The 24,859-nt window shown below is 38.4% G+C and overlaps 1 protein-coding gene across 9 annotated transcripts in view; it reads left to right on the plus strand.

Annotated features, from left to right (window-relative positions):
- setd5 (SET domain containing 5) overlaps positions 1–24,859 on the plus strand; it is a 51,932-nt gene that overhangs the window by 7,086 nt on the left and 19,987 nt on the right. For 4 of the 9 annotated variants that reach the window (XM_081380928.1, XM_081380929.1, XM_081380932.1 and 1 more), the window contains exons 2-8: positions 11,588–11,831; positions 17,436–17,538; positions 18,690–18,970; positions 19,624–19,682; positions 21,064–21,251; positions 21,755–21,793; positions 23,213–23,458. In XM_081380928.1, coding sequence (XP_081237054.1) covers positions 11,761–11,831; positions 17,436–17,538; positions 18,690–18,970; positions 19,624–19,682; positions 21,064–21,251; positions 21,755–21,793; positions 23,213–23,458 — 987 coding nt within the window. In that variant the 5' untranslated portion in view covers positions 11,588–11,760. Of the gene's footprint in view, positions 1–11,587; positions 11,832–17,435; positions 17,539–18,689; positions 18,971–19,623; positions 19,801–21,063; positions 21,252–21,754; positions 21,794–23,212; positions 23,459–24,859 lie in introns of all 9 variants that reach the window. The other 5 variants (XM_081380930.1, XM_081380931.1, XM_081380934.1 and 2 more) reach the window with 3 other exon arrangements.

Below are 24,859 nucleotides of genomic sequence, written 5' to 3' on the forward strand. Positions count from 1 at the left end.
AGCATAATAAAGTGTGTGTGTGTGTGTGTGTGTGTGTGTGTGTGTGTGTGTGTGTGTACTCACCTTGATGCGTCTGAGAAAATCAAAATATGCACCTCAGCTCTCAGAACTGCATGGAGTAAACAAAAACAAAGTAAGTGTATTTATGCACCTGCTACCTTTTGATGGTGAGAAATGCAGACTAAACAAAAACAAAGCAAGTGGATTTAAACGCGTGCATGCAAGCCTGCTGGTCATTTGATGGTGAGAAGAGCAGCAAGCAACATGAGAAAGGGCTTGACTTGTAGTGAAGTTTTAGAGATGATTATGCAGCCTGACCCCTCCAGCGAGCTGCAGGATGTTTCGTCTTCTCCCTCTGACACCACAGACTCAGGAGAGTCAGATCCTGATTTGGATGTGGCACCCTCATCATCCTCTCTAGCTTCCACTGAAGGCGAGGAGGATTCGGAGGATCCTCGATCTGGGTGGATTGGGAGAAACGGCGAAGTGTGGTTTTCCACCAACGCGGAGACAACTCTCTTTCTTCAGCCTGCCAGTGGCGTGACTCCAGGGCCGACGCGCTATGCCTTCGCAAGGGTCCAGAACATGGATTCCGTGTTCAATCTGTTTTTTACGGAGGAGATGATTGACCTCATTGTCAGCATGACTTGCGTCAACACATACATGTTTGTACAGTCATACAAACATGTATGACTATGCCTTGTGATGGCATAGCGCGTCGGCCCTGGAGTCACGCCACTGGCAGGCTGAAGAAAGAGAGTTGTCTCCGCGTTAGTGGAAAACAACACTTCGCCGTTTCTCCCAATCCACCCAGATCCAGGATCCTCCGAATCCTCCTCGCCTTCAGTGGAAGCTAGAGAGGATGATGAGGGTGCCACATCCAAATCAGGATCTGACTCTCCTGAGTCTGTGGTGTCAGAGGGAGAAGACGATACATCCTGCAGCTCGCTGGAGGGGTCAGGCTTCATAATTATCTCTAAAACTTCACTACAAGTCAAGCCCTTTCTCATGTTGCTTGCTGCTCTTCTCACCATCAAATGACCAGCAGGCTTGCATGTACGCGTTTAAATCCACTTGCTTTGTTTTTGTTTAGTCTGCATCTCTCACCATCAAAAGGCAGCAGGTGCATAAATACACTTACTTTGTTTTTGTTTACTCCATGCAGTTCTGAGAGCTGAGGTGCATATTTTGATTTTCTCAGACGCATCAAGGTGAGTTCACACACACGCACGCACGCACGCACGCACGCACACACACACACACACACACACACTTTATTATGCTGTTATACTCCATATAACTCCACGTAAAAGCCAGAAACTAAGCTTTTTTTGGCACAGGCCTATCTAAAGGGTTAATGGTGCCACACGGTTATCAACAGTAAAAATTACAAATTTTACCTCTTCCCAACAGGGAAAACCACCAACAATCAAAAATGCATGATTATATGGTGTCATGGCTTTGCAATCAAAAAATGTGGTTATAATGGAAGTCAATGGGGCAAAAACAGCCACGAACAGTAAATGAGGGAGAAAAAGTTAAAATCTGATGCTGCACAAAAACTAACAATGCATCAAAACCAATGTTGTTTCTAATCTTTGACATGTCCAAGACTGTGATAAAAGGTAAAAAAAAATCCAGTCCACAATCACATTTTATATTGAAAATGAGTAATTTTGTGTTTTTTTTTTCCCCCAAATCAGTGACATCATTTACGAATTTGGCAATTAAAGAGTTAAAATCCTGATTTTTTTTTAAACATTTAGTATTTTTGAGCAGGACTGAGGTTGATTAATAGATTAATGCAAAAAAATTTGAAAAAAATATTTATCTGATACATTTTTACAGCAGTTTAAAGTAGTGGCTGTTTTCAGCCACAAACATAACGAAAGGATGTAATTTCTAACAATGCACAAGGGTTAAACATCTAAGAACAATAGTTATTTTTAGTCGCTGGCGGCTGGATAGGTCTTTAGACCATTTGGTTGGGTGTTTGCAAACAGTGATTTTTGTTTTTTTTTGTGTGGGTGGTGCCTATCTGGACTGGTGGCAGAAAATGACAGTTCTGCGGTTGCAATGTATGGAAGCCACGGAAGAGGAGTAAAAAAAGCTAATTTCGAGTTTATATCTCACAATTCTGACTTATTGCTTCTCACAATTCTGTGAAGAAAAATCAGAATTTCTTGTTGTTTTGTCTTTTTTCTCTCCAGAATTATGAGATTTATCCCACAATTCTGACTTTTTATTCCTCAGATTTGTAATGTAAACTTGCAGTTGTGAGTTATAAAGTCTGAATTGGGAGATATAAACTCGCAATTACGAGTAAAAAGTCAGAATTTGGAGTTATGTTACCCATGTAAAATGGTTTAATTAGCCTATTATTTCATGCTGTCTGTAGCATATCACCCAGTCTATCACCCAGTCTGTCCGTTTAATGGTCTGCAATAGGGCTGCACAATATATCGAAATTGTCAAAATATCGAGATATGCATATCGCAATGGCTTCCAATAACTGGGGTCATGAAGAAAAGACAAAGAGAAGATCACTCGCTGCTCTTGGCTAAATAACTTTTGTAGCTTTAATAAGAATCTGTATATATTTAATTCATACAGTGAAAACTAAGCAGTGTTTTATTTTTTACATTTGATTGTTCAGTTTCTGTTGTTAAATAACTCTAATGTAGGATAACCTGAAACCCTAAACCCTGTGGTGCACACTGATGTTAAAATAACACTTCTTATGCTATGTTTTAGGGTTGTTTTACTGTCTAAAAAAGAATGTGAAACACGTATTTTGATAAATTATCTTTAAAATATATTTAAAATTATATAAAGTATATTTTACACACTTCAAGCATTATCGTAGCGAATATCGCATTATTTAATGAGCTAGCGCATATCGCATTTTTCTTCAATATTGTGCAGCCCTAGTCTGCAACCATAAATGTTTGAGTTTAGCTTCAAATGGGGACTTTGATGATTTTCTTTTAAAATGAAGACCATCTGTTTTTGCATTCCGATTCTGACATCCAAAGGCACAACAATAATTTTTTTTTTTTTTTTTTTTACTTTTTTGCTGGTGATACTAAAATGTATATTTTACTAATATAATGATTGTACCTGAAGAATAGTGTGAGAATTGTATCGGTATCCACTGGACTGGTATCTTTTATTGTATCTGGTATCGGTATGATCTCAGTGAGCTTTTATTAGGCTACATGTTATGCTTGTGCATTAAGATGATTTTAGTTTTTTTCCAACATTTCAGCGTGGATGAGAAACATTTGGAAAATGCTTAAATGGTTGTGTGGATAGTAAGCATATTATATGAATCAGTTTAATGTAGACAGGCCTAACCTAAACCGCACTGCAGATCCAGTGAGAAGCATTTGAATTAGTGCTGGGCGGTTTACCGGTTCATACCGAATACCGGTGTTTATTTTTGTTACGATATGAATTTTTAATATACCGCAAAACCGGTGTATGTCGCTTTAATCGGAACGCGGCGCTGCGCGACACAGTCTCACTCCTCATTTACAACACACGTCTGCGGCGCATTACAGCTGCGACAAGGTTTTATTCCGTCCTCCACGTGGTGCGTCAAAATAGACCAGGCGCCTATATTTAGCGAAGCGGCGCGGAGAGCCGCTTCTGGGAAGCTTCGATCTGAAACACAAGCATTGACTAGAGTGGGCACGAGACGTGTGGGGGTGAGAGTCTTTTTTCTTGCGGCGCGCGTGTTTTTATACTGTATTAACGTATCTGAAGTGAACTGACGGTCTTTAGAAAAGTTTCTTTGTTATTACGATTGAATCTTTCTTTATCTTTCCTGATAAAGCAGTGTTTATGAGCGTTGCTGCTTTGTGTACAGCCGTTACCGGGGAAACCACTGTTTCTGCCGCTCCTAAAGCGCGTCCTGCTGGCACCTCTTTGTAAACAGCCTTGCAAACCTGTATTATTAATATTAGTGTGGATTTTTTCTATAATATTCACTCATGACAATAAAATAGGGCATTATAAGTAAATCTACTGCACTATTTCCTCTCTCACTCAGTAGAAAATGTGGTAAACACCCATCATGCTTGAGAAAAAAAAAACACAAAAAAAAAAAAACCGGTAAAAACCGTGAAACCGGTATAATTTAGAAAAAAACCGTGATGTTGATTTTTGGTCAAACCGCCCAGCACTAATTTGAATTTGATGCAGAATTGTTACAAAAGTCAAATGTCTCAGTGATTGGAACTAGTTTAAAGCCAGATGAAACCGCACTGACATTCTTAAAAGTGCTGACACTAAAAATAGTAAAAACATGGTGTCAAATGTCTATGGTGAATGATGTAAAAGTGTCCATTGACTGCCTCTAGCAAGACACATGCAAATGTATTTGCCCGTGTGACATCACAAATCATACAACATCCAAATTATCTGTTTTTTGGAACTTGGTTACATAAATGCTGTTTTTTAACTGACAAGGATGTTTTAAAGGGATGGTTTGGAGTAATTTTAACCTAGGGTCCTTTAAAAGTAGCCTATTGCTTAAGTTATCAGACCTGTGTGTGTGTGTGTGTTACATGTGAGTTACGTGTTACTTGTGAAGTCGATTGGATGAACGGTTCTCGAAATAATCAAAATGCAAACGGACAGGCAGACACATATAGATTCCTGCCTTTATTAGAGAGAAGAATATGTTAAGCAAAGGTTCTCTCCGAAGCTTCGAATATTCGATGTTCATTACTACCGAAGCTTCGAAGCTCAAAAAATGGTATTCGGACCAGCCCTAGTCCTTTGCACCATGACCTCAAGCCAAACCTCGAGGTCACTTCCGTGATTTGGGAAAAGCAATGCATAAGGATGTAGTGTAATGACGCCCAGTTCCAGGAATGCACTAATATTTTGTTGCAGGGCCTGAATTTCATTTTGGAAAATGGGGGGGAAATCCCCCCTTAGGTGATTCTTATGGGGGGGAATTTTTAATTTGAGGGGGGAGTTTAGACTTTTTTTTAATTACATTTATCTCGCCTAAATGTATGCTTAGCCTACTCATTGCATTTTTACAATGGGGTCATTTTGTTCTTAAGAATTTACACAACTCAAGGAAGCTTGATTTCAATCTTTGAATTAAATTGAAAAAAGTAGCACAAATAAATACAATAGAATAAAGATATCAATAAAGAGAAATAAAGAGAAAAGTTTTTGCTTAGGTCTAAAACTAGTAGGCTATTCAGAAATACTACAGAGACTGAATAAAGTAGCCTAATCAAATGTAAAATAACACTGGGTAGTATTTTAGTCCTGACTAAATTAAATTCATAGGCTATTAATCCTGATTCCTTAAAATGAAAGCTATGTTTTGTTGTTTTGACAAACAAATTAATGACAGACACATATGGCTGCTGTCCCTTTAAGAGCTAGTGCACGGATCCTGTTTTCATTATACGGTCACGTGCGATTTATGCTTATTTAAGACATAACCGACTGTGTTTAGATTAGAGGGTACTCTCCAAGACCGAAATTGACATCATTTTCTTATGTTTTTGACTGTTAAAGCGATTTATAATCCACGAAAAATAACTTTTGTTACCCGCGAGCTGTTTGTGAGGCTGCTTTACTCTATGTATGTGTGCAGAGAAAAAAGCATCTCTCAGACAGCGCGCAAGTACCGAAGAGTTTAAAATCGCGTGACTGTTTAAACTGGTGAGACTTGAAAAGACGTGCAAATGGTAAACTTTAGTTACTCGTGATGCAATGCTGGCCCGATCGACTCCCGAAACGCGAGAGTGTATTTCCGCCGCCTGCTGCGCGCTTAACGATTGCATTGTGCAACCCATTTTGAGAGACGCGAGATAGAAGACGCAGCGCCGCTGAATCACTCACGCTGTTTGTGAAATTGCGTCTCGCAGACAGTTTTAAAATGACTGATTTGATTTTCCATCTGCGTGGATTAATTTACTAATACAACCTGAACCTACATGCTAAAGTGAATCAATGTTTGCGGGAATTTCCCGCATTATAAATGGGAGACCTGCGGGAATGATAAAAAATATGCGCAATACCCGCAATCCCGCACCGAAATTCAAGCCCTGTGTTGGTAGGACCAGTTTGCAACAATTATTAGTTGACACTAAGTTGTGAACACTTAGGAAAAAATATTAAAAATGCTTCACTTTCTGCCAGGACTTTTACGGGCTTTTCCCAAATCACGGAAGTGACCTCGACGTCCGGGTTAGCGGTAGCTTAAGCCATCAGGCAAGTGCTATTTAAATAAACTCCTGATGTAGGCCTTGTTTTCCACGTTATAGGCAGTTTAGAATGTCCCACTGTTTTTAGTAATTTAAATACTGCAGCAGGTGCTATATACGGATCACAAGTGCCCAAAACATGCATTTTGTTAATTTGTTAAAAATGTTAAAACATATTTTTGAGAGGTTATCTAAATATTTGTGGCTTAAAACAAACCTTTGCTGCAGTTCTTTGGACATTTTGCCCTTCAGGGCTTTGTGCTGGTCACATGACAAACTATGAATAGAAGAATAATAGTAAATTTTCCCACTGAAGCCAGGTGATTTACTGTCAAATATTAATTTCCATGAGACAATACCAGTGACACTGCACTCATATGGAGCCCTGATTGTTTCTGTTCACGCTCTTGCAAACTGTTTTAACTTAGACTTGTTGATGGACAAGTTTATAGTATTTTACAGTCATGTTTTTTTTTTTTTTTTTTATTGTAGTGCGAAAGCATTTTAAAGCAGTAAAGTTCTTGCAAGCACATTTATCAAAAATGTTTCTTTAAACATTTATCAACTGTAGAAGCCATATAAAAATGTTTATACCACGCACAAAAAAACTGTCCGATGGAGATTCGAACATAAACAAACTGAATTTTCGCCAAAGTAATGGGGAAAAGGGGGAGGTATAAACACATTTTGTGTGTATTTAATCATTTAGTCACACCCAAGTTAAGCTCAAAGTATGCTTTGCTTTGGGCGTTCTGCTCCGTCTTGGAGGGAACACACACAGGGAGCCTCGTGTCAGACAGAATGCAGGTACCAAATTAAGATTTAGCCTATGTCATGGTTGATTACGATTTTAATATCATGCATGTCCCACACGTTAACAACAGTAGCCTCAATTTTATGGCAATCACTTCAGCTTTGTACAAACCAGTATGAGTCAGTGGGGCTGGGGGGGAATTCAACCAATTTGACAGAAAATAAAGTATCTGATCCATTTTGTTTCTACTTTAGAAACATTACCATTGTAAAGGATGCAAATAGAAATTAAAATGAAAATAAAAGTTATGAATAAAGAAAAAATAGAGGTTTTGGGAAGAGAATTGAAAGATTCCAGTCGTGTAGTCCAGTAGAATTCATGAGATATTGTTCTCTGTATTTGTGGAAGTTTGATGAGGAGATTGCAAGGCAAATGGCTGTATATTGTTTACAAGTAGCAGAACACAAAAAAAAAAAAATCCAAGAATATATAACACTTAGTATGATGAAAAGAGCTCTTGCCAAAGAAGGTCATTTGATATAAATGGCACATTAAAAACACCAGTCGCTGCAATATTTTACTAAACAATAACAATTAAAAATGTTGACTTGCAGAACAGAGCAAAGTAATTATTTCGTGACAGAATTAAAACGTATAGGCTAATTATTTTTTCTAACTTGCGTTTGTAAGTAAATGTTTTTTATGATATTAAATATTCTGTAATGGAATAATGTATAGCCATCAAAAAGACAGATAATGATTGTTTGTAGCACTACATCTGGGTTGGAACAATTGGTGAAACAGTCTGGGCCCTATCATACACACGGTGCAATGCAGCGCCATACGGGTGCTAGTTTCAGCCCGACGCTGTTATCATTTTCACGTCCTGTGTCATGTTGTTTGAATAGCAAATGCATTTGTGCCCATCTGTTCACCCATGGGCGTCCTGCTCTGAAAACGAGGTGTGTTCGGGCACATTGTTGGCGCGTTGCTATTTTGAGAAAAACTGAAATAGACTGTGCCATTGACCAACAAAAACCTCACAAAAACACTCCCTCTAAATAATTTAGAGACCATGGAAACTCAAGGTATCGACCTTAGTCAGGGTGTACGCCATGTTTAATTTTACCAAGTCAAAACAAGGCTGTGAGGGATAGACATGAATTTATTATAGTCCTAGATCAGATGACATTTTCAAAACTGTTTTATGGGTTTTTTTGTCTACTGAAAGTTTTTGGAAAGATATAGGCTATTTTTTATTTTTTGTATAACAACAGTGCAAAAAACACACACTATAAAGCAAGTGTATGAAAAATAGTGTAGTATGTATGAATACAGTGTAGTATGTAGATACTTTGTATACTTTTATATTCTGTGGAAGTATTTTTCCTCTTAATTTCAACAATAAATGTTACATTTATTTGTAAATCGCTTTTCACAATACACAAACTGTTGTGACATTTTATTTTGTCAATAGTCAAGTCGTTCTTCATACAGGAAGGTACTTGTGTGTGGATTTTTCTGTAAACTGCCACCTTAAGACCATTTTTGACAAAGGGGTCAACCAAGGATATCAACATGCGATCATTTGAAGTAGCACACACATCCGTTCTCTTCAGATAACAGGCACTAAATTGATGTTTCTGCACAAAACATCCCATTAACAGTCAGATATAAGTGTAAGTGACCATAATAAACCCACAGAACAAGAGACATTTGTTTTACAGAAAATGCATATTACAGGTTCTTTGCCTTATTGGAGCCAGTTTACTGTTCTGTACTTGAGTTATCTGAGATAATGTGTTGTTACTTCCTAACAGTCACTGCAGAATTTGCATTAAATATGTTGCATATTTTTTAAGCTGGTTCAGCGGGGTACAACAGTATTCTTAAATTTGTTCGTGATAGGAAAAAAATGAAATGGATTTCGACCACTGTCACTTTAAGATGTGTAGCTAATTGCAGTTTGACTAAAGTGTTTCCCTTAAATGATTAGAGAAGTGTATTTGCTAAAGAATATCGACCCATGTATAGCTTGTTGCAGACATGTTGATCTCTTGTATAATTCAGGAAGAGCAAGGAACAGAATGTTTAGCAAGATTTAAAGATTGGTGGTGTTAGTTCTGCTGTTTCACTATTTGTGTTTTTCTCTACATAAAGTAATTCCATATTCACTTCTACAGCACTGAGGGCAATATTATCTTTCATGTTATTTGCAATTTCTATCACTCAGTGGGCCCATGTTAGCTTACACATAGTACACAAAATAATATGCGTTTATGTTTAGTCTTATGAATGAATAAGTTATAATTTCTGACCTTTATTTTATGCTTTTTATTTAACACTTTCTTATTATTTTGCTCTCTTCCTCTTCTCTTGCTGCTTTTCTTCAGCTCTGAGAGTAAATTTGAGGACCTGATTTTTGTTCACAGTTTTGAAGACGCGCTATTTGAAGTGAGCGATATGACTTAGGCCTAAATCTTTTATTGCAATATACAATATGAACATTATATATATAATCACAACAAAGTTTTTTTTCTGATAATTTGTGTTATGAGACCAGAATTTTAGAAACCACTGAAATTTCACAATTCTTGATACCAGTTTTAATAGTACAGGAAAAAAAACTAATACTAGGCTATAAAGTCCTCAAGCAATTAATAAAGACAAGTAAACAGTCAATAATAAATAAAATAAGAACCAAAAAATAAATGACAAACAATAAGACAAACAGCCTAAATATAACAGAAAAAATACGTAAATTAAGTAAAGTGTTTTAAATTTAATACCACAGAAATTTTATTAGTTGTCAGACATAAAATAAAACACTGAATGGTCTTCACTGTATGAATTAAATATAGGCTGATCCTTATTACAGTTACAAAACTTATTCAGAGCAGTGAGTGATTTTTCTCTTGTTTTAATGACACAGGCAGCAGCAGAATTATTAGGCTGCTGTCACTTTAAGACCTAATGCACAGATTCAATATATTATACAAATGATTTGCCCACCCCACCCACAGATTGTTTGTTCACTTAAGACATAACTGGGTTTTAGATGTATACTTGCCAAGATGTGCATTTTGACCTTTTTGTGTGTATTTTACCGTTTAGAAAATGCACAACTGAGTCAAGCCAAAAGTATACTTTGCTTGCTTGTGTGTGAACCAGTATGAATGGTTTAGGGTGTTAACGGTACACAGAAGTCAGAGTTCAGTACGTACCTCGGTTTTGGGTCATGGTTTGGTACGTGTTTGTACATTTACATGTCCCAACCCTTAATGCTTCACCTTCCCACCAGGAGACAGGGAGTGGCAACTGAACCGTCAATTTTTTTTTCTTTTGTGGGTTCTATAAATCCTCTTTTCCACTATTGGGCCAAACCGTTCTCTTTGCTTAACCACTGTTGGGCTGATAATGGCTGCTGTTTGGAATGTATTACAAATTAGTGCTGGGCGGTTTGACCAAAAATCAACATCACGGTTTTTTTCTAAATTATACCGGTTTCACGGTTTTTACCGTTTTTTTTTTTTTTTCAAGCATGATGGGTGTTAACCACATTTTCTACTGAGTGAGAGAGGAAATACTGCAGTAGATTTACTTATAATGCCCTATTTTATTGTCACGAGTGAATATTATAGAAAAAATCCACACTAATATTAATAATACAGGTTTGCAAGGCTGTTTACAAAGAGGTGGCAGCAGGACGCGCTTTAGGAGCGGCAGAAACAGTGGTTTCCCCGATAACGGCTGTACACAAAGCAGCAACGCTCATAAACACTGCTTTATCAGGAAAGATAAAGAAAGATTCAATCGTAATAACAAAGAAACTTTTCTAAAGACCGTCAGTTCACTTCAGATACGTTAATACAGTATAAAAACACGCGCGCCGCGAGAAAAAAGACACTCTCACCCCCACACGTCTCGTGCCCATTCTAGTCAATGCTTGTGTTTCAGATCGAAGCTTCCCAGAAGCGGCTCTCCGCGCCGCTTCGCTAAATATAGGCGCCTAGTCTATTTTGACGCACCGCGTGGAGGACGGAATAAAACCTTGTCGCAGCTGTAATGCGCCGCAGACGTGTGTTGTAAATGAGGGGTGAGACTGTGTCGCGCTGCGCCGCGTTCCGATTAAAGCGACATACACCGGTATTGCGGTATATTAAAAATTCATATCGTAACAAAAATAAACACCGGTATTCGGTATGAACCGGTAAACCGCCCAGCACTATTACAAATGCATCAGTCGTTGCCTTGGTAACGCAAGAGTTTACAGATGCTATTAGATGTAAATAGCTCAAATAGCTTGCTTAGCCAGGCAACAGACAAGTGACCAATCCGAAGTGGCGACGTCACTACATGCATTCTATCAGCACGGTCAACACCAACCATGCTGAGAATTCTGGGCAGAGAATGGTTTGTAATCGTGCCGTACCAGGCTCAAGTGGAAAATTAATTGGAACCGTTCCTTACCTTTCTTAGAACCGTTCAGCCCAACGGTGGAAAAGCGGCTAAAGTTTGCACATTTTTAAGGCTGCATTTACACATATGACATACTTAATCCTCTCTCTGTTTTTGTGGTTGTGTCTGATTTTAGGTCTCCTGATGTGTGTGACGTGGTATAGCAGCGCCCCATCTGAGGAGTGCTTCACTGCTGTCATTAGGAGCCCTTGATTCTCCTCTTCCCTCCCCTCCCCTCTCCTCTCCCTCCCCTCACCCCTCCCTGCCCCCCCCCCCCATCCCCTTCCCTGCGTTGCTGCTCTCGACGTCATGAGCATAGTAATCACACTGGGAGTCACCACACCTGAGACACCTTACACCGATATGGCCGCTGGATCAGAGTAAGTTTCAGTTATGAGCACTTTTTCCACTGACGTGGTTCTGATGCGGGTTCCTGATCGTGTCCATTCTCAATCCGTTCCGTAGGTTTACACAGCATAAAAGGCTGAAAATTTGTTGTCTCTCCCACTCCAAAAAGCTTTCGAGCAAAGACCACATAACACAAAAGTGTCAGTACTGCTTACAGAACTGTATAACATGCCACATTTGTTTTTAGACATAGTCACATAACACGTTGCAACAAAACCCATTATGTCAAGGTTGTGGAATCATAGGGCTGGATTTAAAAAGGCTTAAAGGACAAGTTCGGGATTTTACACTTAAACCCTGTTTTCAGATCGTTTCTGATGAAATACAATGGTTAAGATTGAAATTTGCTTACAAGTCAATGGAGTTGGACAAAAACTATGATAAAACCTGTTGGAAAGCATCTTTTGCAGCGATTTTTGTGTGAGCATAACAGTGAACACCCCTGACCACTCGGTGAGTTTCACATCTTTGTAAATGAAAGTTTAATGCGTTTTAGGAAGGATTGTTCCAGTGCACCTATGCAACCATTGTGTAGGCGGGGGGGGGGGGGGGGTGCTACCACAGAAACCGAAAATTCTCGGGCCAGCAGCATTTGTCCAAATTTCAATCTTAACCATTGTATTTCATCAGAAACAATCTGAAAACAGGGCTTTAAAGGTAGGGTAGGTAGGATTTTTATAAAATACTTTTTTTCAAATATGTTTAAACTGTCTTTATATACCAATACATAATTAAAATGTAAGTGCTCTGAAAAAGAGAGTATAAAAATCGAGTGACTGTAGACCTTTTAATCTGCAATAAACACAGCTCATTATTTCCATTCGGGACAAAACAATTGATTGGTTTGGGACAAAACAATTGATTGGTTTGGGCGACTGTCACTCACTCTCGCAACCATGGCTACCACCCCTGTTGCTAGATCTGCCCATATGCGCACGCACCCGTTTGATTTGAGGAGTGCAAGAGAGACGCGGAACCTACGAAGAGTGAAATTATGGCAGAGAAAGAGCATTCAAAATTCAAAGCACCTGCATATGCAGTCAGCGAAAGCAAACAAGGCAAAAACTACTTCCTCGGACCCTGGTTGCCCGCACTCTTGAACGACCTCCTCTGCTTCGCCCTCGACCCCGGACCTGTCCTCGAACCGACGATGCGGTACTTGTCTCCGGTGTGTAGTCCTCATCAGAGTCAACAATGTTTTCATCATGGAAACTCTTACATGCAAAACACCGTATATGTTATGAATCTTACACGAAATTTACCTTCGTCACAGTGTAACTGATGGTAGGCTAATGGAAAAACGTGTATCAGTGCAACCTGTTTTTAGCTTTGCCTTATAGCTCGTTACCTATAAATATGGCTCGTTACCGAATCAAACAAAGTATATTTTAAACTTTACCAGTATCGATATGTTAGCTTGACAGTGAGTACTAAAAGAAATCTTATTTGTTTATATTTATAGTGATAAAGGAGCTCAGAAGGGAGGAGCTCAGAAGGGAGGGGGTGGAGTGAATGAATGGAAATAATTAGCTGTGTTTACAACAATCGTGAGAGGTCTACAGACACTCGATTTTTATACTCTCTTTTTCAGAGTACTTACATTTTAATTATGTATTGGTATATAAAGACAGTTTAAACAGATTTGGAATGTTTTTTTTTTTTTTGAAAAATCCTACCTACCCTACCCAAATACCGAACTTGTCCTTTAATTTGCCCGGCTTAGCACTGGCCAAGAATGAGTTCTGGCACCTGAATGCGAACCATTTTGATGGAAAAGGGGTAATGAGGGTTGTTTACTTAATGCATTTTGTTTCTCCATGGTTAAGCGTATCTGTTTTACTCAGAGAGAAATGTGAAATATACAGTGGACAAATGTAAACCAATTAGTTTAAACTGAGAGAAATAGACTTACTAATTTTGTCTTGCTTGTTAATATATAGCTGGGCAGTGGGCAGACTTCATTCTTTTCAATAAAAAATACTTTATCACCTGCTCACCCTGAATGGCCAATCAATATAAGCTACATATAATTGTCAAACACTTAAGATTAGATTTATCTCTTAAGACATTCATCCCAGACATTCAATTTTATGTGTATTTGCGCATTATGGGGACTGAGATGTTGCGGGTTTTATTCATTGTTTATTCAGTGTTTTTATTCAGTGAATTTTTCTTCTCTCCTGAATCATCTCAATTCGCCTACTTGTACTAAGCCCTAAAAGTATGTACTCTTTTTGTGAAGAAAAAGTAGATACTTTTGAGTGTGTAGCAAAAAGTAGACGAGCTTTGGGACGTACAATTGCGTCTTTAACGGTTGCTCTCTGTCGCATCCTGACACGCATCCTGTCACAGTAAACTGACCTGTCAATCATCTTGTCACAGTTAAAATCCTCCACATTTCATTTAATTTCCTACCGTATTGGAGAGAAATGCAGTAGCATGTTGATCTGCAGTTGCGGGTCTTTCATGTGGAGAACTTTCTTCATATTAATGCGTAATGATGCATTTAAAAGTTAATGGCCAAACGGATCTTTATAAAAATCCACATTATTACAGATGAAATATAACACGGATAACATTAAATAAATATTTTTTAGCAGGTTAGATTAGTCACTCAAACCTTTATCTAAACCTCTCACCATCGGTAATGCATATCTGCCATGTTTTGTAGTTTTTTAACATTTTAAGTTTGTAGTTCCTTCTCCAAAGCGCAATGGGTTGTGTGCAATATTAGCCTTTAGAGTGTGCACGAATCTTCACTTCAAAAATCCACCGGAAATAGTTGATCATCTGGAGACTTCTGGCATACTCTTTTCAACATACTATGCTTTGGGACACTCTTATTCTAATCTCACATACTGTTTAGGAATGTTTCAATTTGACGTTTTTTTAGATCTCTAACCAGCAGCAATGTGTGCCTGTACAAAGCAGCAAAGTGTCTGCAACACCAGACAATTTTGATACGTTCAAAAGCTTAGTCTATCTGTAAACGAGACAAAGTGTTGTCTGGTTCCAGTCCATTATATTTATTGGGATACCTCCGGATTCTCCCGCAATGTCTACCACCCTGCTATATGCTTGGGTAACCAGCATTTTGCAGGTTCTTGCTCAATTCTAGTTAAGAGTGACTTTGCAGCACAGAATGGTTCTAGATCAGGGATGGGCAACTTTAGTCCTGGAGGGCCACTGTCCTGCAGAGTTTAGCTCCTCCAACCCTAATCAAACACACCTGAACAAGCTAATCGGCGTCTTAGGATTATTAGAAAGCTACAGGCAGGTGAGTTTTATCAGGGTTGGAGCTAAACCCTGCAGGACAGTGGCCCTCCAGGACTGAAGTTGCCCATCCCTGTTCTAGATTATACTGATAGTGATACTTACTGCTGCGCTGCCTCCTCAGTGATCCTGCAAGACCTGCTTCACACGGTATCCATATATATTCTGCATGCTCAAATTCTAGTGTGACCTTGGCAAACACTCAGTGTTGCTTGTAGGTTTGTTACTGTAGTAAGGTGTCATTACCTAATCCAAGTTTCCTTCCAAAAGTCCTTATCTTTCAATGCGCCTGTTTACACCTGGTCATTTTATCCATTTTTACTGATCGGCTAGCAATCCGGTTTGTTAACTTCCATTTACAGTTTACCACATAAATGTGTCTCCGCAAATGAACATAAATTCGATCTTCAATTCCTGCGCTAAATTCAAATTGCAAGTGCAAGATAATTTAGTCTCACTACCTTTAATGATGATTGTGTTTTAAGCTTCAGGATGCGACGCTGAACCTTGTTTAATTTTCGACAGTTTGCACGGTTTGCTGAAAAGATACTCGCTCGTCAGTTTGCACGGTTTGCTGAAAAGATACTCGCTCGTCTGTGGCATGCCGTAAATGTAGCGGTGTGTTGCTGTAGCGCTGTCATATCTGTGTATCTCACGGTAGCCTAACACGTTCTTACATGTTTATTTTTTACCTTTTTTGGAGGAGTAAAATTTACATGTGTTTTCAATAACCAGATGCATTTACACTTATCCAGTTTCATTTGGAATACGTCTCAAACCACCTCTTGAAGTGGCGATCACTCTAATCTGCAGGAAGGCCCAGTGTCCCTACCTGGTGGTATCACTTGTCATTCTACTGGAACCGTCTTGTTTTCTTGGCGGACTGGGCTTCTCCTTCCACCATTTAATTTTTACTCTTTCAGTTCAACATGTTCAGTTCTGCAGATCACTTTGGTGGACCTTAAAGGGGTGGTTTGGGATTTTTGACATCGGACCTCATTTTTAAGTCAGCCTGGTTGTTATTCATCAGTGGAGACATTTTTTAAAAAAAATTATCCAGTCCTTATATTTGGATAGTTAGCCGATGCTAGGCTAGCGCGAGTCAAGGGTAGATGTTAGCCAGCCATTAAAAACCGTTTTACCCACTCCACAGTGCACCAAACGCAAATCAATTATAACACTAGACTATCGATGCAAATGTCCGTTGAGAGAATAATGTTAGAAATCAAACTTACCTTTCATCACATTGCATTAGTTATAATTTGTTCCCTGTAATCATAAGCCTTGTCTACAGCAGCAGCGGAGTGATATTGATTACCTAGGCAACCGAGTGAGCCGGTACACACATGTACGGCACACACTGTAGTGCGCTTCTTTTCTGTGTTTACTTTTTGCCGCATTACTAACTGGAGCAAAGTAAAATTCCGCAGCTGCTGAGAAACTAGTTCCTTTGGGATCATTGAGATGAAAGGTAAGTTTGATTTCTAACATTATTCTCTCAACGTACATTTGCATCGATAGTCTAGTGTTATAATTGATTTGCGTTTGGTGCACTGTGGAGTGGGTAAAACGTTTTTTAATGGCTGGCTAACATCTACCCTTGACTCGCGCTAGCCTAGCATCGGCTAACTATCCAAATATAAGGACTGGATAATTTTTTTTAAAAAATGTCTCCACTGATGAATAACAACCAGGCTGACTTAAAAATGAGGTCCGATGTCAAAAATCCCGAACCACCCCTTTAACTATTTTTCAGTTGAGCTGTGTTCCTTGTGTCTGTGTTGGTATGGGTCATCTACTAGTGCTTAGAACTGCCTCTGGTGGTCAGGAGGAATGAAACAGAACAGTAGTGGTTCTCTTAATTGAAAACTGAAATTAAGTGACTGCCATAGATCTTTGTCATTTAAAGCAGGGCTCGGTAGTTTCGGGATTTCTTCGCTGTATTCTAGCTTTTTGCTCGCAGGTTTCTCTCTAGAGCTCCCCCCACAGCTTCGAAATAGATATTTGACAACACTGTTGTAAAAACTCGTTGGCGATTCTCAGATACCAGAGGCTATAGATCAACGACATCAAAGCAGAGGGGACATTCTTTAAAACGTCTTCTTCATTTGGGTTCGAACAGCGTGAGGGAGTGCAATAATGACAGCATTTTAGCAGATTTCTTTTGGCCGTAAAGCAATTGTTTACATCACGAGACCTTATATCACGAGATACTTCCTGACGCGGCGGCTCGCCGGCTCAAAATTGCAAGTGCGAATTTTCCAATTATTTCCAATCATTTATAAAATCTCTCTTTCTTTCAGTCCTGAGTCAGTTGAAGCAAGCCCAGCAGTAAATGAGAAAAATTACTCAAGTCGCAGCTGTGGGAACACACAGAATCATGGATATGGTGGCCTACCCTATGCTGTAAGTTATTTTTATTCTTGTTTGTATTTTTACAGAATAGCCTATATATAGAGTATGGAGTATAGTTATAGTTCTATTAAGTTATTGTCATTTTAGCGTCAATGTGTAACCCAGTGGTTCTCAAACTTTTTTGGTCCCCCCCCTAAAAAAAACCCTTCTGGAAATGGAAAGATTTTTTTAAATTAAAAAATGTGCAAAGAAAACGCCTGCAATAGTTAAATTTTGTAATATCATTGAAAAATACAGTAATGGAGAATAATAAATCAGAACATACATTTTAATTTAAATAAACAAATGTAAATGTTTCAGTAATTCTTTGGATGCACAATATATAATCAGTGTATAATCAGTGGCTCACAAGCTCAGCTTCTTGTATGCCTTCTCATCGGAAAACATGGCAGCGGAGCAGCGTGTTTGTAATAGCAGCTGGTCATGCCGTCTGCTGAAGAGCTCTAAAGAAGAACGATTCAGTGGAATTGACGTTCGCTGCCACTTTATAAAAGCAGAGCAGCAACCACTGTTCACGCTCTTGAACGCTGTTGCAACGGCTATTTTCTCTGTGTGTGTGTGTTTTGTTTTCCCCTGCTGGGTGTGCCCCACACTTTGAGAACCACTGATGTAACCTAACACCTAAGTAATGCATAGAGCTGAATCATATAAAAAATGTTTTTTTGTTTTGTGCACATGATTAAACTGAATCATGAATTTATAATGAAAAGTGTTTATTGTATAACCATTACCCATAGCCACAAACTCATTACCTCAATACCTCTCACTTTAACATTACTAAAAACCAACCTGGACAGATATTATAATTGAATTAGAATTTATCCAAAGCATCTCACAAATGAGGAGCATCTCAATGAGTTTGTCTTATGCAGGATCCTACAATATTTTTAGTAGTGTTTCTCACTTTTTCAAGTTTACCTAAATGAAGTTCCTTTGTTTTATGGTTTCAGTTTAAGAAAGTTTAGCCCAAACATTCTTAGCAACATTAAATACTGTTTACTTTTGAATGCCACATTTTTTAGTTTTTCATTCCCACTTCTTCTTTCTTCCTGCCCCTTTTCCCTGCTCCCCACCTTTCATTCTCTTCCCCCTCTCTCTCTTTCCTTTTCTCTTTTGTTGTGCCTGAACACCGTTGTTTGAAGATGCAACAGTCTTCCATTGTGTGTTGTCAGGATCATAACTATGGAGCTCCACCCCCTCCCACCCCTCCTGCCTCCCCACTCTCCCAGACCATTTTCTCCCACACGGAACGCAATGGCACTCTGGGACGATCACGACCCTGTTTCCCCACCGATGAACCAGACAACTCTGCCGACAGCGAGAGTTCATCGGAGGAGGAGGTTGTGGAGGGTGCAGTTCCACCTCCCTGGTGTCAGTGCCGTCTAATGCAGGATGGCTTCCTCATTAAGTGTGAGAATTGCAGGTGGGTGATTTGTATTTCAGATATCTCGTTTCAGATAGTACTGTGCTTTAGTGGTATCTGTAAATTGCGAGCATTTTTTCATCAAAACTATGTACACTTTTTTTTTTTTTTTTTTTTTTTCACCACCTTTTTTAGAAAAGTTTACGTACCTGAAAAAAGTACAGTACACTTCAGTCATGAACATGTTTCACCCCATATGAAAATACGGATTTCACTTGATTTAATGCGAAGCACAGTCAATTTCTAAAATATATTTGATATGTTGTAAAATGTTGTAATGACTTGATTATAGGAAATCTCAGCATGTTCACCTAAGCTTATATCTCACTGGCTGTTAAGGCTTTGTGTTTTCCACCTTAAAAACAAATAAATTACCAATGATAAAAACTTTATTCACTTTATTGGACTTGAAATTTTTGGTATATTTTGGAATTTTTGCAGAGGTCCATGGTTTCATTTTTAACATCTTCACGTTCATGCTCGGTCTTAAATGTCTAGGCCTTAAATCAGCTCTGTGTAAATGTAAATGGGCTGAATCATCATAGCAGTTATTGGCCTCATAAGAACAGTGGCCAATAGTTCACTGCGAGTTATGGCAATTAGTTATTGCTCTAATGGATAAAGAATCTGTACTGAATGTATTCTTATTACAGGGGTCTGGAGAAGAAGAAAGGGCTAGATGGGCAACGCAGAAAAGGAGAGAATTTTTCAGGTAAAACTGGCTGTTTCTCAATTCCAAGAACGCAAAGAATGGACTCGCGTTCTAGTGGAGAAGGTCTTGCCAGGCTACCTTGAAAGAACGAACTCGGAAGGACACAGAACACATGCTTGTGAGAATTGAGATGTGCTGCAACTGACCGTCCCAGCATATTATAAGTAGTGGCCAATGCACGATAAATACAACATAACACCACAAACAAATGTCAATACATATTAAAACATTTTTCATATTGTTATAGATATTATTTCCATAGTATATTATATAGTTTTAATCATGTATTTGTGAAAATTTGTATATATGTTTAAAGGAAAAGTTCACTTAAAAATTAAAATTCTGTCATTTACTCACCCTCAAGTTGTTTCAAACCTGTATGAATTTCTTTCTTCTGCTGAACACAAAGGAAGATATTTCGAAGAATGTCTGTAACCAAACAGTTGATGGACCCCATTGACTTCCATAGTAGGAAAAAAAAATGCTATGGAAGTCAATGGGGTCCATTAACTGTTTGGTTACAGACATTCTTCGAAATATCTTCCTTTGTGTTCAGCAGAAGAAAGAAATTCATACAGGTTTGAAACAACTTGAGGGTGAGTAAATGATATCAGAATTTTCATTTTTAAGTGAACTATTCCTTTAATGTTATCTATATGTTTTGTCCATCAACCATACATTATCCAGAAAACAACTGTCCATTACTACTCAAAAGTCAAGTCATGTCGCCTTAATTTCTATAGCACTATGTACAATACAGACTGTTTTAAAGCAGCTTTACAGTGATTAGCAAAAAAATAAAAAATAAAAAATGCAGAGTTCAATTCTGCTCTGAAGCAGCTCTAAAAAGAAAGTGTCATTATTCAGCTGAAGTCAGTTCAGTTCCGTTGTAAAGATCATCAGTTATTAAATTAGATCAGTTCAGCTATAAAGCAGCTCTGCAGAAAACAGTGATGTCATCATTCAGCTCAGTTCAATTCTCAACAAATAGTGACGTTGTTCAGCTGTAGTAAGTTTGCTGTTGATTCAGTTCCGTTCAAAAAATGTGTAAAGATCATCAACTGTGAAATTTGTTCAATTTGTCTATAAGCAGCTTTGCAGAAAACAGTGATGTCATCATCCAGCTCAGTTCAGTTCTCATCTGATAGTGTTCATGCAATCAAATCAATAATATTGTTGAATATTAAGTTGAACAGTTGTACGTAATTTAGTACGAACCGGTAAATGAATTTCAGATGTCTCACTTCTGTATTTTGACATTTCTGAAGTTTAAGAGTTTTTCTGGGTATTTCTCTTTTATATCTCTACATTTATCACCCAGAATTAAAATAACTCAAACTCACCAGTGTCACTGCTCTCTTATGTGCATCTTCCTTTACAGTGGGCGAGAGCAGTGCTACAGAGAGTGGAGATGAGGACATGTCAGCCTCTGCTGTGTCGTACACAGCCACTCAACACACACCCACTAGCATCACTCTCACTGTCAAAAGAGTCAAACACAACAAGGTTAAGAAGAGAAAGAAGAGCACAGAGAAATCGCGCACTACCCCTAAAGCCAAGAAAGTTAAGGTAGAACAACAAATACATGCACAGTGCTGCCTACAAAAAATGACGAATGTGAAAAGTCAGTAACTGACTAATTGTCACATCTGTCAGAGCTTTCCCATTGTCTGTATTAAGGCCCGTTCACACCAAGCACGATAACGATAAAGATAACTATATATGCGTCCACACCAACGACCGATAACGGTCTTTTTATTCTAAGCACGCGCGCGCCCACGCTGTGCGGTTTCAAAGTAGCGAAAATGGATGACCTGCTAGAATGGATTCTGATTGGCTGTCAGTGTTTTATCGTTTGACAGCTGGAAAAAAAATTGTTCTGAAAGTGATCCCAATGATATCGTTCCTCATATCTTTATCGTTATAGTTGTGGTGTGAACTCTGTTATTCTTTAATATGGAGAACGATTTTTAGAATTATATCTTTATCGTTATCTTTATAGTTATCGTCCTTGATGTGAACGGGCCTTTATATGATAATAAATATAATAAAAATGTATGTTCTCATTACAGGCTTACAGAGAGGGTTCCAGAAAATCCATGAGGATGAAGGTATGGACTCAAATATGCAGTGTTATCTTCTTAGGAAATAATATTACATTTACATTTATTCATTTAGCTGACGCTTTTATCCAAAGCGACTTACAATTGCTATATACGTCAGAGGTCGCACGCCTCTGGAGCAACTAGGGGTTAAGTGTCTTGCTCAAGGACACATTGGTGTCTCACAGTGGATTCGAACCCGGGTCTCTCACACCAAAGGCATGTGTCTTATCCATTGTGCCACCACCACCCTATTCATATTGTATGTAATAAGTACAATTATAGACATTGTCTTAAACTGGGAAGAGCAGTTCAGTTTGCTGACTTGTGTGTCTGGATCTCCATTTAAGAGTTGGCATTTTGCTTGCATAGTGATTCATTAAAGGTATAGTTCACCCAAAAACAAAATTTCTTTCATTAATTACTCACCCTCATGTCGTTCCAAACCTGTAAGACTTTTGTTCTTCTTCAGAACACAAATGACGATTCAGTCTGAGAGCTTTCTGTCCCTCCATAGACAGCTACACAAATGACACGCAAGGTCATAAAGAGATTCTAAAACTAATCCATATAAATCGAGAAATTGCTTTAAATGATGAACAGATTGAACTTATGCTTTTATTCACATTTTGTCGGACAAATAGATTTAAAAATTATTTTGTACCAGCTGTCATTTGGTTTTTTAAATTGTTCTAGGTAATCTATTTATGGAAATCTTTTTTGTGTGTGTTATGTGTTGGGGTATTGTGTGTTTGTTTTGTTGATTGTATGATTTACTGCTGGCTGTGAAACAAATTGTCCCATGGGGATAATAAAGTTGACCTTCCCTTACCTTAGTTTGACGATCTCTTTATGAACTTTTTGAAGCGTCAAAGTGGTAGTTGCGTAGCTGTCTATGGAGGAACAAAAAGCTTTCAGATTTCATCAAAAAGATTTGTGTGCTGAAGATGAACGAAAGTCTTTGTCTTGGGTTCTGAAGGACACGAGGGTGAGTAATTAAATGACAGAAAGTATCCCTTTAAGCACACAGCAAGACTCAAGGCCATCACCATATATTTTTTGCTTTTCTTTTTCTTGTTCTGTGCAATTTAGTGCTAAATCTGCAATTTGTTTGACATGTTTTCTAGAAATCTTGACATATAAAACATGTGGCAATTCTGTCACGTTATGTGCAAGTTTATGTGTGAATGTATTTTTAATGGCTACAATAGTTAAGATAGTCTTGTTAATTGACACATCTTGATGGTGATCAGTTGTGAAGTGTGCGCACCTACATGTGAGTCTTTAATTCTGTTCAATGCAACAATTTTCAGTCTTGTAGTGTGCATTTAGTTTTAGTACTATTAATTGCCAAAGACTGAAATCTTCCTCTTCCTCCATTTGTTATCTGATCAATCTTAAATCTAATGCGTCCTCTGATTGTTGCAGAACTCTGCGTCTGAGGCCAGTGTTCTGGATGAGAACACAACAGAAGGATGGGAGACAAGAATTCGTCAGTGGACTGACCAGTATGAGGAAGCTCTGGTTAACCAGTACAGCGCTGACGTACAGACCCTCCTCGAACACTACTGTGCCAATGGCAACTCGTCCCCGTCCCCGTCTACTGTCGCCATGGACACCATAAATCGAACAGAACTGGCTTGCAACAACACTGTGTTGGGCTCACAAATGCAGGTATAAATGGGTTTTCATGGATCGTCTTAAGTCTTGAGGTTTTAAGACTGTATCAAGTCATCAATATCATAAATAGTATAAACAAATAACGTCCGTTTTCAAACATCTTAAATTTGTGAAGGAACAAACGAGTCAATTAAGACGATTCGTGGCTTTGGGCTAAGAATGGAGTGAAGCTAATTTTATTACCTTTTATTTATATAGCACTTTATACGATACAGATTGTTTCAAAGCATATTTACATTGATAACAGGAAAAGGATTCAATGATGAAAACAGTTCATTTCGGCTGTACAGCAGCTCTAAAAGAAAATAGTGTCATTGTTCAGCTGAAGTCAGTTCAGTGTTGATTCAGTTCCATTGAAAAGATCATCAATTATTAAACTAGTTCTATAAAGCAGTTCCGCTGAAAGCAGTGATTTCATCGTACAGCTCAATTGAATTCTCGTCCAATAGTGTCAGTGCAGTCAAATCAATAAATATCGTTGAATATTAAGCGTCCCCAACTGATAGGGGTTTGACGAGACAGTTTACTCATGAGATTGGGTTCACGAGAACGAGATGAGACTAGACTTAAGACCTTTGCAGTTTTTTTTTTTACAAATCCTCAATGACGAAATGCATGACTAGAAAAATGGACTGCATGTGCATTTAAAATGTTTTAACTAAGTCATCTTGTAATGAATGTCATTTTATTTATGAGTGTCTTCAGACTTTACATGTACATGATTTATGAGCTTCTACAACTTTTGACCTCCTAACTGAACTCCTTTCCACAAAATGAACATAGAAATAAAAATGAATTACACCGTTTTCTCTTAGTCTTATTAAGTGCAAACAATAAATGCAACCATAATAAATATTCAGAGTGCAAATAGAGACCAATCTTTTTCTTCAAGCATGATACAGAGCTAAGAGATGGTTACAATTACACAGCCCAGTCTAATATAGTTTTCATATTGAAAGATATTCGCACGTGTCAGGGGGCAGGGTATTGAAATCGCGTTTGAATGCACGCTCGCGTTTTATTTGCGCTTTCGCGATCGCATGTATTCTGTGAATAGGGAGTGGCAGTGCTGAATACAAATTCTACAAGATAAGACATTTGACACTGACAGACACTTAGGCTCTGTTGTGCAACGAATCCTCCGCTATGGTCTTGTCAGTCATCTCGTCACTTGCTCTCGTCACGTGATCAGTGAACTCTGATTCCTGCTGTATTACGTACGACTCTGCAGCTTGTATTGGATGGAATTGGATGAAACTACGTGGCATATTTTATTCTCACTTCACCCTCACACTCCGTCATGGCAATATCGCTAGGCAGCTTTTCACCTCGACGAGAAATCTTGTCACATTTTAATCTTGTGAGATCTCGTCACACCCCTACTAACTAAGCAAG

The sequence above is a fragment of the Scardinius erythrophthalmus genome (genome assembly GCF_964197995.2).
Source record: "Scardinius erythrophthalmus genome assembly, chromosome: 12".
NCBI classification, from domain to species: Eukaryota; Metazoa; Chordata; class Actinopteri; order Cypriniformes; family Leuciscidae; genus Scardinius; species Scardinius erythrophthalmus.